General features: G+C 42.0%; 1 protein-coding gene across 2 annotated transcripts in view; it reads left to right on the top strand.

Moving 5' to 3' along the window:
• The first annotated feature begins 1,666 nt into the window (after positions 1-1,666).
• The window catches only part of glcci1a (glucocorticoid induced 1a), a 268,586-nt gene continuing 249,423 nt past the window's right edge, over positions 1,667-20,829 (top strand). For both annotated transcript variants that reach the window (XM_068009636.1, XM_068009644.1), the window contains exons 1-2: positions 1,667-2,401; positions 20,657-20,808. In XM_068009636.1, the coding sequence (XP_067865737.1) occupies positions 1,978-2,401; positions 20,657-20,808 (576 nt within the window). In that variant the 5' untranslated portion in view covers positions 1,667-1,977. The remainder of the gene's footprint in view (positions 2,402-20,656; positions 20,809-20,829) is intronic.

Genomic DNA, 20,829 nt, shown 5'->3' with positions numbered 1-20,829 from the left:
AATACATACACCGGTTCCCCTTCATCCACAGCACATGTTACTTCTTCAAAGAACTCCAATAAATTGGTTAAACATGATTTCCCTTTCACAAAACCATGTTGACTCTGTCTGATTACCTTGAATTTTTCCTACTATAATGTCTTTAATAATAGCTTCTAACATTTTCCCTAAGACAGATGTTAAGCTAATGGCCTGTAGTTTCCTGCTTTCTGTCTCCCTCCCGTTTTGAATAAAGGAATTACATTTGCTATTTTCCAGTCTAACAGAACCTTCCCCTAATCTAGGGAATTTTGGAAAATTAAAACTAATGCATCAACTTTCTCACTAGCCATTTCTTTTAAGACCCTAGGATGAAGTCCATCAGGACCCGGGGACTTGTCAGCCCACAGCTCCAACAATTTGTTCAGTGCCACTTCCCTGGTGGTTGTAATTTTCTTGAGATCCTCCCTTCCTTCCATTTCCTGACTTACAGCTAATTCTGGGATGTTACTTGTATCCTCTACAGTGAAGACCAATACAAAATCTTTCCACAGATGCTGCAAGACCTGCTGAGTGAATCCAGCATTTCTTGTTTTTGTTTCAGATTCCCAGCATCCGCAGTATTTTGCTTTTATTAATACAAAATATCTGTTCAGTTCATCTGCCATCTCCTTATCATCCATTATTAATTCCCCAGACTTACTATTGGCAGTATCCTTGGGAAGAAAAATATGGGTCTTCCCCTTCAATTTTTCTTATCTTGTACGAGTTATGCCCAAGTTCTGTGGTACCCTAATCTCCCCCACTTTGTATGCAATTCTGCATACAGTGAGATAATGTAGTTTGTATGTTAAGCTTTAAAGAGATAAATTCTAGCGAATAGGGGGGACAAAGAAGTGAGCATCCTTTTAATTGTGTACCTCGCTATTGGCATGGTAAGCGTGGTAAACATTTATGTGAGCTTCACTTTTGTGATTAAAAAGGGTTATCGTGAAATCTGACGGAATATAATACCTATATAGTCCAGCAGGCTGGGATTGTCTTGACTTGTGCACATAGGGGTTCAGTTTAGACTTGAATAGTGATAATTGGCAAGCCTGCTGAGCCAAATACTTTAAATACATTCCAGCAGGGGATAGAGAAATAATAAACCTTTGGTGAAAAGGGTAACTGGAATTCTTAACAAAAAGTACCAGGTATTTCGAGCGCACACCACCAGGCAGTTTAGCAACTAATGACAATGTAAGTCAGACTGGTAAAAGATGTAAATCTTCCTGTAAGCAGCTGAATTGCAGCCAATGAAAAAGCTCAGTCTTTAAACAAACTAAATGTCAATCACAGTTGCGTCACCATCGCGCACACTCTGAAACCGGAGCTCGCGATCAACGTCCCGCCCCTCCCACAATCTGAGCAGTTGATTGGATTAACAGGTTGTTAATCAGACATACGCTTGTGGGAAAGGCAGTAGCATGTTCGAACAGCCTATAGAAAAGGAGCGTCAGCAGCCCCCGCCCCCGTCTTTCCCTCGGGTTGGTTGGATGATGGAGCTGTCTATCACAGCGACACCATTGCGAACAACCAAGTGTCAATCACTCTGTTCCATTGGAGCAAGGTGCTGTCAGTCAGAACTGCTGCTTGCGCTCTGATTGGTCTGGACGCTGTCACTCACACTCCCTGGTTGCAGCTCCCTTGTCATTTCTTTGGAGCTAGGCTGAGGACATCAAGGCGAATGAGTGAAACAGAGAGCCAGGGATTAACTAGAGTCACTTTAACCATCAGCAGCCTGCAACCGGACCGATTCAGGCAAAAGGAGAGGGAGAGAGGGAACAAACTCATTCATAAAAAGCACTATTTGGAAGAATAGCCAACAGCAAGAAAATATTCTTGAGCGCCCTGGGATCTCAGCGTGTCTGAAGTGAAGATCTTTCTGCAGTTTTTTAAACAATATATTTGATATAATTATTTTAAAGAACGCTCCTATATTAAAGGGATCTCAGCATGTCCTCCTCCTCACAACAAACGTCTCAAAGAGTGCGGCGTAATGGATCGCCGACCTCGAACCGCCTGCAGCCCATCAGGGCCACCGTGCCCTTCCAGCTGAGACAAGGCAATAACAGCCCGACCCGCTCCTCCTCCTGCAGCGGCAGCACTAACACCAGCACCAGCTCACTGGCGACAGCACCGACAACGGCAGCGGCTCACTCAGCATCAACAGCAACTGCAACTGCAACAACCTCGACCTCAACAGCAGCCACATCCACCACCTCTAACGGACAGAAACTTTCCCCAACCTCCTCGCCCACCTCTTCGCTCTGGGCTCCGACTGCAATTGTCACCGCCGACGGACGCATGAGACACAGACGGTCTCCTGACAGCAGGAGTTCACCTGAGAGAAGGAGCCCCAGTTCTCCTGTTTATAAAGGTATAGAGGAAGCCAGAGAGACAGACTGTTGTTATCACTGTTAAATTAAAAGAGTTAGAACAATACAATTATGTGAACGCGTGTTTTTCAGGATATTTACCGCTGTTTTTTTCTTTCAAATCTGTTTACAAAGGTTGATTTTTTTCTAGTATACTGTGGTACAAATGCATGGAAGCTAGACGTTTTAAAAACAGAAAAGGGTAATTGGGATGTTTTTACAATTAATAAAAGTAGGTAAAGGAATCTACCCATGCAGCAGTTTGTAAAGCTAAACAAGAGCACTGCAGCTACAAGCCTCGGTATTGTTTAAACGTAAGGGGTAAGAAACTGCAATTATGTCTATTTTCTGTGTATGTTGAAGGTATAGAAAAGATTAACTGCAGGGGTTGATGTTTTTGTTGGTGCAGAAGCGGATTTCAACGACATGATGTGGGGTTCTGTGTCTGTGTATGCAGGCTAGACAGAGACCCAGAAGGGATTTTTTTTTTCTCTGGGACTCAATCTACTACATCATTTCAGCTTTCCAGCAGATCCATGTATGAAGCAAGAGTAGATTGTTTTATGAATGACGATAAAGGACATGTTAGCACTTTCTAGTAATTCGCAAACAGACAATATGAAAACAACTCTTGGTTTTGCAGTTAGTTTCCTACACCTTGGTTTAAGCAATCTATCTTGTACATTACAGAAGCCAGGCATTTTAAATTTAAATTAGTAAAATGTAATTGACAGCAAATGCAAACGACGCAAAATGCATTGATGTAATTCTGAATGCCAATTTGAAGCAATTTAATATTTTACCAATTGTTTCGTTGTATCCATTATTTCAGATTCCACTTTAACCCTCAAGCCGAGAAACACTAATATAAAGCAAAACTCAATTTGAAGGCCAAACCTGCTTGTGAAACACTGCAACTGGGGGGGGGGGGGGGGGGAGAGAGCAGACAAAGTGCCTTTCTAACCAGTGTTTATGAAGTCTTTTCACTATTTCTACAAACGCTAGGGTTTTGCTGCATGATTCTGCTAAAGAACGCGTTGCTTCAAAATAGCAAGGAAACTAGAAGACATTTAATCAGGTTAAATAAAGCAATGCATTTTAATTTAAATATGGTACATTCCGATAACAATTGTGAAATGTTGACGTGTGCATCAGTGCAACGTGACTGACAAGCTTATATTTGCAAAAAGTCACGTCTTACAACCATGAATGGCTGATATCCCACATTTGTGTATAGTTGAACTTGGAAACTGGATTGTGTATTATTCGGCAAAAAAACGTCTTCATGGTGTAATTCGCTCGCTAGCTAATGTTTATGTGTACAGCTCATCAGTTCAAGACTTGATTAATGCCAGGTTTTATTGTATTAGGTATTTACTTTGACCACCAGATTAAAATGTCATCTTTTCCCACTGGCATTTAGGTTGTTTACGAGCCAACTGCAGTAATGAAGTCCAGGCTAAGTATTTTACCTTCCCCTCCAGGTTTACGCCCGCTGATGCAGAAACTTAGATCATTTAAAAAAGGGAGGAGTGGCGAAGAAAAACATGAATGAAATTAAAAACGATAGTTTTAATTGTCTCTGCCCAGTACAGACGTGCGTGATAAAATGCCGTTTTAAATCTGATTTAATCACTTCAGCCTTCCCTATGTATGCATTTAAGTTGGGGAAGAACATGTTTTAAAGGGCGATAATGATATTCAGTGCCAGAGAATGGGCTGCTTTATGCAGAGCTGCCGAATGCACTTGGCATTCAGACAGTAACACATGGACCAAGGCCTTGTGGCATTTTAATTCATTCGGGGGCCGTAGCAGAGGGCAATACGGGGACTCCACTGAAGCACGGGAACATCGAACTTGCGTAATATGCACGTACTTGTGGAATTTGTTCAGAAAGACTGAATTATCGATTTGCATTTTAATAAAAATTGAGACCGTGAACAATTTTTGCATAAATCGATGACAATTTAGTCGGAGTCGCCCCTCCTCAGCCGCCAGATATTATGTGATTTTAGGAGAGAAGTCGGTGGCTTGTCCACATTCACTGTTTACATAACATATTTGCTGCCTGACCTGGTTTCTATGAATCGGGCGTTAGTTGTTTCTGATCTCCTGATGTTTTTCTGGTCTGTGCTGAGACCTCATACAATAATCCAACTGCTTCCAGAAAAGCTCCTCGCGTCATACCTCTGCAAACACGTCGACCAGTTTCAGTTGCCATCAGCCGTCCTGTGCAAACTGCTATTGCACATTTAGAAATAGTGATTTTTTAAATATACAAACCGGGGCGAAATTTGCACGGATGTCCATTTCGATCCGTCGTTCCCCGTTTGCAAATCTTTCCATTGATGTCAAAACATTTTTAACACATGCAAATGCTATTTTCTCTCTGAAGCCGCAGCTAGCTGTCACTCTTGATCCGTCAGCACGTTGACGGGCTGGGAGTCAGTGAGTGAAGGCGGGGATGGAGGTGGGTTTCCTTGTATGCGAACTGGAGGCAAGTGCCTATCAAGGTTTTTGTTTTAAAGAACAATTCAATGGTTTAAACCAACTTTGAACTAGCTGGACTATAGCCCGACGGGTTCATTTATCTTATGTGGACCTGTTTGATATTAGCATTCACCTGCTTTATTTGAGAAAGAAGCTATCGTTTAAAAATCTGACTGCAACCAGAAAACATGTTTGGAAGATTACGTTTTAAAAAGTCAGATTTCTTTGCGAGGTTGTTGCTTTACCAGGGATGTCAACAACCCCAATTCATTCCTGGCTTTTATAGGTAGGTTGCATTTCCTCCAACAGCTTCATCCAGTTTCTTGGGGGAGGGGATGCAATTCCAGATATTTCACTAATATCGCGGTACATCAGATGTCCTTTAGATACTTTTTGTGTGGAGGAGGATTTGAAACGGTTGAAAATACATGTATTTGGTGCAGTGATACAATCTTGGAAATTTATTAAAAAATCAAATACCCAATTGTATCTTAATAAGTCAGTGGAATTGAGATGTGGGCTTGCCAAGTGTCAGTTATTTCTAGCAACAAGTGAGTTTTTTTGTGAATAAAAATGTTTTCCTTTACTGGTCAATGGATTTATAGTCTAGGTTTACAAAAACCCTCCTAATTTGTGACAGACATTATTGGGGTAATATATCATCATTCCTTTGCTCTGTAGTATTTTGGCCTAGAACCATTTAACAGTCATTAAAATAAGAGCATTTGTAGATGCAAACCATAGAGGTTTACAGCTCTGAAAGAGACCAATTGGCCTATGCTGTATTTGACAGCTTTCTGTAGAGCATTCCAAAACTAATTCCAGTTCTTTGCCCACAGCCTTGTATCATTTTCTGTTTCAAATATTTATCCACCTTTCTCCTAAACGATGCAATAGTCTCTGCCTCAACCACTCATTGTGGCAAAGCATAACAAGCTCTGATAGCTTTCCATTTAAAGACATTTCTCCTAACCTTTCTCCTTACTCTCTTAGTGATAATTATAAATTGATGACCTTTTATTGCTGCCTCCCCAGTAATATGAAATAGTCTTTCCCTTATCATCCCTTATATCAATTATATTCATTGTGTAAATTTTTTAATTCAATCTCCTTTTAGCCTTTGCCACATTTGTTGAAGAATCCATAGTATCTGGAGTCCTTCCTCAATTATAGTTTCCCATCCTGGAGAATCTGCTTTAAGCTTTCTGTGGCTTCAATGTTCTTTCTGAGTACAGTACTCTAACTTTGTTTAGAATACATTCACAATGGCATCATTACTCTTCTAGTCTATTCCCCTGTATATAAAATCGAAAATTCTATTGGCCTTTATACAAATTTTGTTTTGAGCACCAAACCTCAGGGGAGATTGGAAGGGGTACAGTGCAGACTTGCCAGAATGGTACCAGGGCTAAAGGGTTAAATTATGAGGACAGGTGGCACTAACTTAGTTTGTATTCCCTTGAGTTTAGAAGCTTGAAGGGTGACCTAATTGAGGTGTTTAAAATGTTAAAAGCATTTGATAACATAGATACAGAGAAACTGTTTGCTCTTGTGGGGGAATCCAGAACAAGAGAGCGTAGTCTTAAAATTTAAAGCTAGGTCATTTAGGAGTGAAGTCAAAAAGTGCTTCCTTATGGAAAGGATAGTGGTGGAAATCTGGAATCTGCAAAAATGTGAAGTAAAGCATTTTGCGAGGGAAAACACTAAATTGAAAGACACCGAAGGATGTTGATGAACAGAGACATCTAGGGGTTCAAATATATAATTCCTTAAAAGTGAGAGTTTAGGTATATGGGAATATAGTAAAGTAGATCATCCAACTTCTCAGGCCTATTCCTCCATTCCACTAGATTATGGCTGATCTGTACCCGTGGATGCTGGATTCATTGACATTTTCAAGATTATGATAACAGATTTTTGTTGGATAAGGATACTAAAGGAGATGGAACAACGGCAGGTAAATGGAGTTTAGGTACAGATCTGACATGATCTAATTGAATGTCAGAAGAGGCTCAGAGCTGAATGGCCGATTCCTGTTCATTTGTACCTGGATATTTGCATTTTTAGGGAATTATGTATTTGAACCGCTGGGTATCTCTGTTCATCAACATTCTTCATTGTCTTTCCAATTCCTGTGTTTTTCCCGCAAAATGCTTCATTTCACACTTATCAACATTAAGTTGCATCTGTCACCAGCACCATTCCCTGTAATTCTGTTTTGAGTGCGCGGGTGATTTAAGTGCACAGCCTTTTAAAATTTTTATGCAGCCGCGCACGCGTGGTAATTTAAAGGGCCGTCTTGTGCGCGACTGCGCGGGAGTTTTCAGGTTATGCGTAGCGTACAGCTCAGAGGGATCATTGGTCACCAGGCAGTTCATTCTGTTAAACTGTCTGTTTTACTGCAGTCTTTATATTCTCCTCACTGTTTGCTCAACCTCCAAAGTAGGAGGTTTGGTATACAGTGAGGAGGACTACAAAAGACTTCAGAGATAAACAGATTTTAGATTGTGTTACATCTTGTTGTTTTCTAGTTCCCAGATGTTGGAAATCATCACACTTTAAACTTGGAAAGGCTTGAGCTTTTCATTTATTCGTTCAGCCACCATGCTGCCTGCTGTAGGACTGGTGAGGCTGGTTTTCTGTCTCCATGACTCTCCAGTGCAGCTGTGAATGTGGCCCCACTGGAACACTTACACATAACAACTAGTTTCTAGCACTTTACAGATAGTATAACAATATATAACATCCCTCTTTCTTTAAAACATAATGCTTCTATCAATATACCTGTCAATATAACTAAAGAAAATTGTCAACCGACTTTTGGAAATAATCTGAAGCCCTTTTTAGAGTCTTTTATAGCGTGTATTCTTTTTCTAAAAAGTATTATTCACGGTATCGCTTGGGTGGTAAGATGTTGTGCCTCCATCTTGTAGATTTGGCATTTGTTGCTCGCAGTAGTGAGTTGGCACGCTGATAATGTTGTTAATGTTATCTCGCTGGATAGTGATGTTTTGGGTGTTGTTGATGGTCCTTTCTGTTGTTCCAGCTCAGGTGTAGTTCGAATATGGATTCTGTTCCTTTTCATTTGGTTACCGGTTTCGGTCTCAATGATATATGACCTTGGAGTCTCAGCTTCACCAACAACTTTTTCTGGGCTCCAGGTTTTCACGATTGGATCCTGTACATGTACAGTTTGTCCTTTCAACAGCTCGGGTAGGGATTTAGCATATTTGTTGAAGTGTTGCTCTCCACTTACCTGTGCCTCAGTGAGTCTCACTTCCTCCTGGTCACTTGAAGGATGTATTTTTCTTGGCAGAGTTGTCTTTTATTTTCTTCCATTTAACAGCTCTGCAAGTGATTTCAGGTCAGCCTTGAGAGGTGTGGATCAGAGTGACAATAAGGCCAGGTTTGGGTCTTCCTTCATCTCTTGGCATTTCACAAGTGTTCTTTTGACCGTCTGGACATGTCTTTCTATAAATCCGTGTCCCCGTGGGTAGTGTGGTGATGAGGTGATGGTGTTGAACCCATACTGGTCAGCGAATTCCTTAAATTCTCTGGATGTAAATTGGATGCCATTGTCACATATTAACCTTTCAAGAATCCCTTGCTCAGTGAACAGAACTCGTACTGTTGAGATGATTGTTGTGGCTTTCAAGTCTTTCACCTTCTGGATAAAAGGGAGCTTTGAGTAGTAGTCTGAGACTACGAGATACCATTCTTGATTATGTATGAATATATCGACTCCTACAGTATGCCATGGTCTGGGTGGTATCATCTCTTTTTGCTGCGTGTTTCTGTATTTCTGGCATACATTGCATGTAGACACCATATTGAGCTTGCACTTCTCCATTCCCATGTGGCCTTCATGTATCTTTTGGAGAAACTCTTCCTGCATTGATTGGGTTTGATTATTCTGGATCTAGCCAGCAGAACACCATCTTCTAGTGAGTTGTCATCTCTGATAGACCAGCACTTCTGTATTGCTGGCTGTGTGTGCTGTATCTTATCAGGCCATTCCTGGATCACTTGCTGAGATAGCATCTGTAACTCCTTGTCTATGCTGGTCTCCTCTCTAATTTGACTCAGTTTCGGTGGTGTTACATTCACTAGGTGATTAATCTTTATGCCTAGATCTTCTATCTTGTGTTTCTCCTGTGGTGACAACTGAGATAGGGTGTCTGCCAGCACCATTTCTCCGCTTTACATATATTTTTCTTTTAGATCTGCTCCAGTGGACGTTGATCAATCTCCACTATGAACTTCCTCCCATAGAGATATGTGTGGAGCATCTCATACCCATACACAACTGCCAAAAGCTCTCTCTCTACGTTGGCATATCTTGTCTCAGCTGATGTTAGAGCTTTGGATGCAAATGCTATTGGCTTTCCCTCTTGTACCAGGGCTGCTCCCAGTCCTTTTGTAGAAGCATCTACTTGCAGAGTGACAGGTTTCTTTCTGTTGTAGTATGACTGACTTGTCTCCTTGCATACTACCTTTCTGAGTTTGTTGAAACTCCTATCATGTGATTCTGACCACTGGTACTCTACATCTTCTTTCATCAGCTCCTGCAGGTTTGCTGTGTGTTCCGACATGTGCGGAATAAAGGAGCTCATGTATTGTATCAAACCAAGGAAACTTCTCAACTGTCTCTTATCTCTTGGGGCTTCCATCCCAGAGATGGCTGAGATTCTTTCAGCACTCAGCTTGACTCCGTCAGGTGTGTACACCATTCCGAAGAACTGGCATTCTGTCACTTTCACAATGCATTTGTTTGCATTTAGCTTAATCCCAGCTTTCCTGGTTCTCTCCTTGGCTTCATGTAAATGGTTGTCATGATCTTTTCCATCTACACCATATATCTGGATATCATCAGCTATGCCGACTGCTCCTTTGCATCCCCTGTATGTCTCGTCTACTTTCTGTTGGAACACATCCTGGCTCACTTTGAGGCCAAAGGGTAGACGCAGGAATTTGTACCGTTCAAAGGCTGTGTTGAATGTTGTAATCAGTGAAGATTCTGTGTCTAGCTTCATATTCCAGTGGCCATTTCTGGCAACAAGCTTGCTGAAAACTTTTAGAGGGTAGTGATCCCTCTTTATTGCTTGGTTAAGATCTTTGGGATCCAGGCAAATTCTTAGCCGTCCATTTGACTTCTCTCTCACCACGATGGAATTTACCCAATCTGTAGGCTCTGACTCTGGTGATCACCTTCTTTTCTTCCATTTCTTTCAGCTCTCTTTCAATCTTTCCTTTTAGTTCTGCTGGTACTTTACGTGGGGGGATTAATCACTGGTTTCATCTCTGGGTCACTAGTAATGTGATACTCAAAATCTTCAAAGCATCCAACTGTCTCATCCAAACACTCTGGGTACATTTGTACCAGATCTTCTTTGCTTCTGATTGGAGAGCACTTTTCGATGGGTGTACAATCTTCAACCCTCAGTGTCGCCTCCTTCACCTCATGGTTTACTGAGATAATCTGCAGCTCTTCACAACTGCTCAACCCCAGGATAGCAGGACCATCTGTTTCTGTGACATAGAACATACAGTTAACATCTTTTCCTTTGTGTGTCCCTCTGATTTGGGTTGTTCCCAGCTGTCAAATCTCCGTTTCCCCGTATGCTGTTATCATGACGTTGTTTGGTTTCAGAGCATCTTCCCTTGGATAACCATTTTCCTCCAAATTTTCAGGAAAGATCTGCTGGTATAGTCTGAGCGGGATGATGTTACTCTACGCTCCAGTATCAATCTTCACCTTCAGATTTATTGTTGTGGGTTTATTTCTCAGCCTCTTCCTGATCTGAATGGTTATGTGAATTTCTTTTCTCTGGCACGTCCAGACATTTTATGTAATTCTGTGGTTCCCATGTCTATCATGTTCTCAAATCCATCATCATCTTCCAGGATATGGATGTTTTGGTTTCTTTCACTACTCATTCGCCCTGTTACTCTGGCTCTGGTGACTTGTCTACCACCTTCTTGCCTTGTTCTGCATATCTTTTCTCAGTGATTGATCTTTCCGCAAGCTGTGCAGATTGATCCATATGTGGGACATTTCCTTCTGTCTGTCAGTTCATGTGGTCGTCCACAGCTCTTGCACGTCTTTCTCTCTGTCTGATGTACATTCTTTCGTCGTTGTTTCCCTGCATCAACCCTGCTGCCTTTCCCTTGGCTTAACTGAAGGCTAGCTGTTTGGGTAGTCAGTGTCTTCATCTGTCTGCTCGTGGCTTCATCTGGTCTGGCAGTGTCTACAGCCTGCAATATTGTGAGCTTGTCTTTTCCGATTAGAGCTTTCTGTACTTCAGGATGTGCAGAACCCCAAATTAGCTGATCTATCGGCCTTTCATCTGTGTCCTTAAATTTACATTTTCTGGCTGCATTTTTCAGTCTTGTTACAAAATTGTCAATAAGCTCACCTAGTTCCTGTATGAGGTCTTGAAATTCATATTGGTATATCCGATAATTTAATTTTGGCTGGATGTGGGTGCTGAATCTTTCAAAACTTTTGTCTGGGTTTCTGCTGTCCTCTTCACTTAGTTCCCAGCTGTTAAATAAATTTAATGGTTTATCTCCAGCCCACAGAAGGATATAGCTGACCCTCTTCTCTTCACTAGTATGTTTTAGGAAACTACTGAATGTCAATCTGCACTTTTGTTTAAACTTCTCAAATGCATCTATCATATCATCAGCTTCCCAATTCATTATAGACTGTAGCTGTGCATTCATTTCCCTCCTGGCTGACATTTCATTTTTCGTTTTCACATGAGTCACTTAGGTTTTTCTTTCTTTCTCTCTGGCACTAATTTGGGTCAACTTTCCCAATCTAATCCTTTTAAAATGTTCTAGATTTACTCACAGACACTCGCTGCCACCATATTACATCTTCTTGTTGTTTTCTGGTTCCCAGATGTTGGAAATAATCACACTTTAAACTTGGAAAGCCTTGAGCTTTTCATTTATTTGTTCACCACCATGCTGCCTGCTGTAGGACTAGCCAGACTGGTTTTCTGTTACATATCCCATGACTCTCCAGTGCAGCCGTGAATGTGGCCCCACTGGAACACTTACACATAACAACTAGTTCCTAGCTAATTAGTTCCTAGCACTTTACAGATAGTATAACAATATATAACAGATTGTCCTATTGATGTTCAAAACCCTTATTACTTTGCAATATTGAACTGTGCCTTGGTCATATTAAGCACTTTGTTTCTGCATGCAGTGTGGGATTATAACATTGGTCAAATGTCACAGCTAGGGCTATTTCAATGATCCTTTTGCAAGAGATTTCAAGATGCAGGTGAGTATTGAGTGCAGTAGTCATACCATGACTACTACAGCTGTTACAAAAATTTCTAAATTCACTTGTAACAGCCCTTCAAAACACTCCCACAGGGGATGCTGGGACCAAGTGGGCCCACATCAGAGACGCCATCTATGAGTCAGCTTTGACCACCTACGGCAAAAGTGCGAAGAGAAATGCAGACTGGTTTCAATCTCATAATGAAGAGCTGGAACCTGTCATAGCCGCTAAGCGCACTGCACTGTTGAACTACAAGAAAGCCCCCAGCGATTTAACATCCGCAGCACTTAAAGCAGCCAGAAGCACTGCACAAAGAACAGCCAGGCGCTGCGCAAACGACTACTGGCAACACCGATGCAGTCATATTCAGCTGGCCTCTGACACCGGAAATATCAGAGGAATGTATGATGGCATTAAGAGAGCTCTTGGGCCAAGCATCAAGAAGATCGCCCCCCTCAAATCTAAATCAGGGGACATAATCACTGATCAACGCAAACAAATAGACCGCTGGGTTGAGCACTACCGAGAACTGTACTCCAGGGAGAATGCTGTCACTGAGACTGCCCTCAATGCAGCCCAGCCTCTACCAGTCATGGATGAGCTGGACATACAGCCAACCAAATCGGAACTCTGATGCCATTGATTCTCTAGCCAGCAGAAAAGCCCCTGGGAAGGACAGCATTACCCCTGAAATAATCAAGAGTGCCAAGCCTGCTATACTCTCAGCACTACATGAACTGCTATGCCTGTGCTGGGACGAGGGAGCAGTACCCCAGGACATGCGCGATGCCAATATCATCACCCTCTATAAAAACAAAGGTGACCGCGGTGACTGCAACAACTACCGTGGAATCTCCCTGCTCAGCATAGTGGGGAAAGTCTTTGCTCGAGTCGCTCTAAACAGGCTCCAGAAGCTGGCCGAGCGCGTCTACCCTGAGGGACAGTGTGGCTTTCGTGCAGAGAGATCGACCGTTGACATGCTGTTCTCCCTTCGTTAGATACAGGAGAAATGCCGCGAACAACAGATGCCCCTCGACATTGCTTTCATTGATCTCACCAAAGCCTTTGACCTCGTCAGCAGACGTGGTCTCTTCAGACTACTAGAAAAGATTGGATGCCCACCAAAGCTACTAAGTATCATCACCTCATTCCATGACAATATGAAAGGCACAATTCAACATGGTGTCTCCTCATCAGAGCCCTTTCCTATCCTGAGTGGCGTGAAACAGGGCTGTGTTCTCGCACCCACACTTTTTGGGATTTTCTTCTCCCTGCTGCTTTCACATGCGTTCAAGTCCTCTGAAGAAGGAATTTACCTCCACACAAGATCAGGGGGCAGGTTGTTCAACCTTGCCCGTCTCAGAGCGAAGTCCAAAGTACGGAAAGTCCTCATCAGGGAACTCCTCTTTGCTGACGATGCTGCTTTAACATCTCACACTGAAGAGTGCCTGCAGAGTCTCATCGACGGGTTTGCGGCTGCCTGCAATGAATTTGGCCTAACCATCAGCCTCAAGAAAACGAACATCATGGGGCAGGACGTCAGAAATGCTCCATCCATCAATATTGGCGATCACGCTCTGGAAGTGGTTCAAGAGTTCACCTACCTCGGCTCAACTATCACCAGTAACCTGTCTCTAGATGCAGAAATCAACAAGCGCATGGGAAAGGCTTCCACTGCTATGTCCAGACTGGCCAAGAGAGTGTGGGAAAATGGCGCACTGACACGGAACACAAAAGTCCGAGTGTATCAGGCCTGTGTCCTCAGTACCTTGCTCTATGGCAACGAGGCCTGACAACGTATGTCAGCCAAGAGCGACGTCTCAATTCATTCCATCTTCGCTCCCTCCGGAGAATACTTGGCATCAGGTGGCAGGACCGTATCTCCAACACAGAAGTCCTCGAGGCGGCCAACATCCCTAGCTTATACACACTACTGAGTCAGCGGCGCTTGAGATGGCTTGGCCATGTGAGCCGCATGGAAGATGGCAGGATCCCCAAAGCCACATTGTACAGCGAGCTCGCCACTGGTATCAGACCCACCGGCCGTCCATGTCTTTACTTTAAAGACGTCTGCAAACGCGACATGAAATCCTGTGACATTGATCACAAGTCATGGGAGTCAGTTGCCAGCGTTCGCCAGAGCTGGCGGGCAGCCATAAAGACGGGGCTAAAGTGTGGCGAGTCGAAGAGACTTAGTAGTTGGCAGGAAAAAAGACAGAGGCGCAAGGGGAGAGCCAACTGTGTAACAGCCCCGACAAACAAATTTCTCTGCAGCACCTGTGGAAGAGCCTGTCACTCTAGTATTGGCCTTTATAGCCACTCCAGGCGCTGCTTCACAAACCACTGACCATCTCCAGGCGCTTATCCATTGTCTCTCGAGATAAGGAGGCCAAAGAAGACAGTCATACCATGACCAAATGGTTCTACAGACATCCCTGTTCCTTCACAGTAAACAATAGGTGCCCTTTAGGCAGGAAAGCTTGAGTTTTTACAGTAGTGTCCCCATTGGTAACCAAGATGAAATAATTTCTTGCTGTGTGATGCTCCACTTATTGTCGCTGCCCAATTGTGAATTCATGAAACTGACTGAGTTCGTGACATACAGCTCTGGGCTCAAACTTGTCACCACATGGCTGGAAATTAAATGCACAACCATTTCAACTTTGAGTCCTCAGATCATTTCACTCTCTTCAACATTGAAAAATTTAAGTTTGAATTTAATTCTTTTTACAATGTCACTCGTATAACTTTAAAAGTTTGACACTTTTACAGCATTAAATTTCCAAACACTTTATTTGTGAATAAATATTGCAATCTGATTTCTGGACTTGACGTATGATGTACTTAACCTTGCAAGCTAGTTTTGTTTGGAATAATAATGTTAGTAATTAATGTTCTCAGTAGCTGTATCCTGGAGCATTGGACTCTCAGCTAATTCAGGTTCTAGTCTTAACTAGCATTAACAGTAAGAATTTTCATTGGTATATTTTTGTCTATCATTTGATTTGGGAAGAAACATCAACCTGATTTTTGTGGGATGGAAGTGTTCCCAATATTCCTTCCATATGGAAACTGACAAAGGAACAGGATTAATGACATCCACAGTGATTTCTGTATTCTGGACTATTGTGTTTCTCTTTTCAGTAGTGGAGAGGATTGATGGGAAACTAAATCATTCAACCTGCGATTTGGGAGAAAACACAAAAAATTTCTGTTGTTATGGCCTATTCAACCTTTTCCCTTTGGGCTGCTGCTTAGCATTGCTATTGACTGAGTAGGCAGTCAGCTGCCAAACCTATGTCAATGTCATTGTCCTCCTGGCTGATATGTGCAAGTGTGAGAGTTGTTTGGGATGACTTGTTTCAGTTTTTTTAAAACATCTTTTTTTCCCTCTCCCTAATGATATTGTGTTTGCCTTCCTGTGAGTTTCCCTGATAGCACAGCTCAGAGTGGCAACTTACTAGGTGGAAGGCTGTGGATATGAATCCATTTCCTTCCCCTCAGTGGCACATAACTTTTATCTTTTTGATTTTTGCTCTTTGGAATGATTCCTAGCTTTGTCTGAATGTGTTGTCCATAGAACCATAGAAAAGTTACAGCACAGAAAGAGACCATTCAGCCTATCGTGTCTATGCTGGCTGAAAAAACTAGCCCCCCATTCTAATCCCACCTTCCAGCACCTGGTCTGTAGCCTTGCACGTGACAGCGCTTCAGGTGCAGGTCCAAGTACCTTTTTAAATGAATTGAGGTTTCCTCCGTCCAGTGAATCCCGGGCAGTGAATTCCAGACACCCACCACCCTCTGGGTGAAAAGGTTTTACCCTCATGTCCCCTCTAATCCTTCTACTAATCACCTTAAATCTGTGCCCCCTGGTAATTGACCTCTCTGCTAGGGGAAACAAGTCTACTCTATCTAGGCCCCTCATAATTTTGTACACCCCAATTAAGTCACCCCTCAGCCTCCTCTGTTCCAAGGAAAACAACCCTAGCTGATCCAATCTTTCCTCTTGGCTGCAACTTTCAAGATCTGGCAACATTCTTGTAAATCTCTAATGTACTCATTCCAGAGCAATTATGTCCTTTCTGTAATGTGGTGACCAGAGCTGTAAACAGTACTTCAGCTGTGGCCTAACCAGCGTTTTATACAGTTCCAGCATTACATTCCTGCTTTTGTATTCTATACCTCGGCCAATAAAGGAAAGCATTCCATATTCCTCCTTCACCACTTTATCTACCTGTCCTGCCACCTTCAGGGACCTGTGGGCATACACTCCAAGGTCTCTCACTTCCTCTACCCTTCTTAATATCCTCCCATTTTATTGTGTATTCCCTTGCTTTGTTTCCCTTCCCAAATGCATTACCTCACTTTTCCGGATTAAATTCCATTTGCCACTTTTCTGCCCCCTCAACCAAACCATTGACATTATTCTAGTGTCTACAGCTATCCCCTTCACTGTCAACTACATGGCCAAATTTTGTGTCATCTGCAAATTTCCCAATCGTGCCTCCCACGTTTAATTCCAAATCATTAATATTTATCACAAACAGCAGGGGACCCAACACTGAGCCCTGTGGAACACCACTGGAAACTGCTTTCCATTCGCAAAACCACCTGTTAACTGCTACCCTTTGTTTTCTGTCACTGAGACAGTTTTGGATCCAACTCGCCACATTCTCCTGTATCCCATGGGCATTTATTTTTCTGACCAGTCTGCCATGTGGGACCTTATCAAATGCCTTACAGAAATCCATGTAGACCACATCCACTGCACTACCCTAACAATCCTCCCCATCACTTCCTCAAAAAATTCAATTAAGTTAGTAAGACACAACCTTCCCTTAACAAATCCATGCTGACTATCCCTGATTAATCCATGCCTTTCTAAGTGACAGTTTATCCTATCTCTCAGAATTGATTCCAATAATTTGCCTACCACTGAGGTCAGACTGACCGGCTTACTGTTATTTGGCATATCCCTTGCACCCTTTTTAAACAATGGTACAGCGTCCGCAGACCTCCGGTCTTCTGGTACCTCACCTGTATCTAGTGAAGATTTGAAGATGTTCCTCAGAGTATCCACTATTTCCTCCCTGGCTTCCTTTAACAGCCTGGGATACAATCCATCGGGCCCTGGAGATTTATCCATTTTCAAGGATGTCAGACCCTCTAGTACTACCTCTCTCATTATGCTTATTTTATCTAATATTTCACACTCCTCCTCTTTAACTACAACGCCTGCATCATCCTCTCTTTTGTGAAGACAGAGACAAAGTACTCATTAAGAACCCTGCCCACATCTTCTGCATCCATGCATAAGTTACCTTGTACATCTCTGATAGGCCCTATCCTTAGTTATCCTCTTGCTCTTAATGCATTGATAAAACATCTTTGGGTTTTCCTTGATTTTACTTGCCAATATTTTTTCATGTTCTCTCTTTGCTTTCCTATTTCTTTTTTACTCCACTCCTGCACTTTCTATACTCCTCAAGGCTTTCTAAAGTATTAAGTTTTTTGTGACTGTCATAAGCTTTCTTTTTCTGCTTTATCTTACCCTGTAAGCTTCTAGATAACCAGGGGGCTCTAGATTTGGCAGTACCCTTTTTCTTTGTGGGGACATGTCTACACTGTGCCCACAGAATCTCCCTTTTGAAGGCCTCCCACTGATTTGCCACTGATTTTCCTTCAAGTAGCTTTATCCAGTCTACTTTCACCAGATCATCTCTCAGCTTCATAAAATTTGCCTTCCCCCAATTTAGAACTTTCACTCCTGTTTATCTTTGTCTTTTTCCATAATAATGCTAAAACTAACTGTATTATGGTGACTATATCCAAAATGGTCACCCACTGCTACTTCATCCACTTGTTCAATTTCATTTCCTGAGACTAAATCTAGAATTGCGCCCCCTCTTGTTGGGCTTGTTACGTGCTGGCTATAAAAGCTCTCTTGAATGCATTTCAAGAATTTTGTGCCCTCTGTGCCCTTCACACTGTTTATATCCCAGTTGATATTAGGGTAGTTGAAATCCCCAACTATTATTGCCTATAGTTTTTGCACTCAGAAATTTGTCTACATATTTGTTCTTCTATCTGCCTTTCACTATTTGGGGCTCTAAAGTACACTCCTACTAGTGTGGCTGCCCCTTTTTTATTCCTGAGCATCACCCATATGGCCTCATTTAATGATTCATTTAGCATATCATCCCTCCTTACAGCTGTAATTGATTCTGTTTGTAGCTCCTAAGTCTCACCCAACCAATCACCTACCTACTTCCCTGTGATGTCACACCTCGATTTTTCTTTCTGAACCTGGGCAGACTGGCGGGAGCAGCAGCAGTCCCACTCCCCTCTTGCTGATTCCCCAGGAACTCTCCCGCTCGCTTACTCTCAATTAAATTCAATTGATTTTTCTTAAATTGTAGTTCCCCTCCTTACTGAACTCTCTTCTTCACACTCTGTGTACTCAAAGAGCACTCAGTGCAGACAAGCAGCACTCAGAGAGCCCTGAATTTATACTCTGAAAACAATGATGAATCAGCTTTGCTGGAGCTCAGAAAGCACTTTAAGCTAACTGCCTAATTATCTAGCTACAGCTACTCTGAGAGCTTGTATATCCCTGTTTAAAACTGTAAGAAACTTAACTTGCCTCTTAACTTAAACAGTAATTTTAGTTAGTTCCTAAATTTAAACCAAAAAAAGACTCGAGAGATTAACCCTTAAAATGGCATCACTTACCAAATTCCCTTCTTCACACTCAGTGCAGATCCTTATTCCTGGCTGTACCATTAGAACCACAGTTTCATGGCAAAACGCACTGGAGCAACAATGCACCACATGAGTTTTGCTTCTTTGCTTTGCTTTCTGAAATGATCTCCAGCCAAGTATGAATATGCTGTTCTGCCATGTAAGGCCTACTACTGGCGTCATCACTAGAACTGACCTGATGGAAGTAATGTCAGTACTGTTTTTGTCTGCTCTGGATGCTAACAGTCCGTTAACATGTGAATGACAGTTGTTGGGGGCAATGAGGCAGACTGAGTCACTAGTTTTGTAGTTACTATGTTAACAGTTACTGTGCCTCGGTTATGGTTAAAATGAGTAAGTCAACAGTTTTTCTTAAGACATCTTCATAATGTAGACCATTATTGATTTAAGCTTTCTCCGTGAGATAAGTTTTCATAATTTTATGTTGGTGATTTGTCCAAATTGTGTCGGCAGCTCTTACATAGTTCAGTGCAAGACAGAGCTGCGGTGCAATTCTGTTTACAGAAGTTAACAATGCTGATTATTGCTGTATAGAAAACACACTAATCTCTACAGCAGTACCCAAGTGAACCGATTGAAAAAAACTACTGGGGGCTGCTTTGAATATTTGTGCCCCTCACTCCCCATTGAATAGAAAGTACAGCCTCATTAATTCATACCAACATGCCCGAGGACAACTTTCTTGTTGCACAGTGGAGGATAATCTTGTGTAGTTGGCCTGGTAGCCAAAATCTTTTATCAATGGCGGTTCTAGTTGATTGATCAAATAATTTTGCCCTTAGTTCACATTTACTTTGCCTATTCAAAATACTAAAGGGCTGCAAGTCATTTTGAAGAGATCTTTGTTCATAAATGTTAGAACAGAAAAGTTTTGCTTTCAATTTCTAAACAATGACATTTGTAAACATAAATTCTCACAAAACGTGAACCATAAATATGAATCTATTGTTGCTGCATGATGCATAGTAACTAATTGAATTGAAAAACAATTTTTTAAAAAGGCCTTGGTAACTGGTATGTTTTAATTTATGACCCTTTGGGAGTCAGTAATTTGACTGACATTCAAATTGGGTGGCTTTCACAAACACTTTGATCAGGCCGCTGTGGAGTGCTGACCCTAGGATGTAGGAAGAGCTTATAGGACATATCTTACTTAGGAGAATAATACCACTTGTTGGTCAGTCATGGAATAACTGAACAATTAGTGTTGGTGAGAACTCCAGGTGGGGGAGGGTAAAAGAGACAGTTGTAATTATTCTGAATATTTAATTTGGAGGTTTGTGTTAGAATGCATCTAGTGGTTGAGGAAGACAAAATTGTGAAAGAATTGTTTATAGGACCAGAATGTCGCCATAGCCATTAATCCTATTTTACCCAATTTTAAAATGGTGCGGTGTGGGAGTCTGTGGAGAAGAAAGATAAGAGGAAGAGTTGCAGTGAATTCTTTTAAATATAGGTACACACAGTGTGATAATCAAGCCTTGATGCTATGAAACGGTGACCACAAAGTATGTTTGTGCACCGTGCATTTAATATTGAGCAGCATGCTTGATAGGCTAAATGTACATAATAGTGGAATGTGTATGTGGTGTTTTTTTCCAACATAGTTTTATAGTAGATTTGTATTCCCTTCTGTGAGGGATCATTTTGATTATCAGGGCAAGAGCTGTGTAATATTTACTGCTTCTTCATTTCCCACAGTTGAAAGGTCCAAATCTCAACAGATGAGAACCTCAAATACCATCCGGCGCACCTCATCGCTAGACACCATAACAGGACCTTATCTCACAGGACAATGGCCACGTGATCCCCATGTACACTACCCATCATCTATGAAAGACAAATCTACACAGGTAAAGAGCAAAATTGTCATT

The sequence above is a fragment of the Heterodontus francisci genome, chromosome 2 (genome assembly GCF_036365525.1).
Source record: "Heterodontus francisci isolate sHetFra1 chromosome 2, sHetFra1.hap1, whole genome shotgun sequence".
Lineage (NCBI taxonomy): Eukaryota > Metazoa > Chordata > Chondrichthyes > Heterodontiformes > Heterodontidae > Heterodontus > Heterodontus francisci.
The sequence above is the reverse complement of the archived record's forward strand: the minus strand, read 5'-3'. Positions and strand labels throughout refer to the sequence as shown.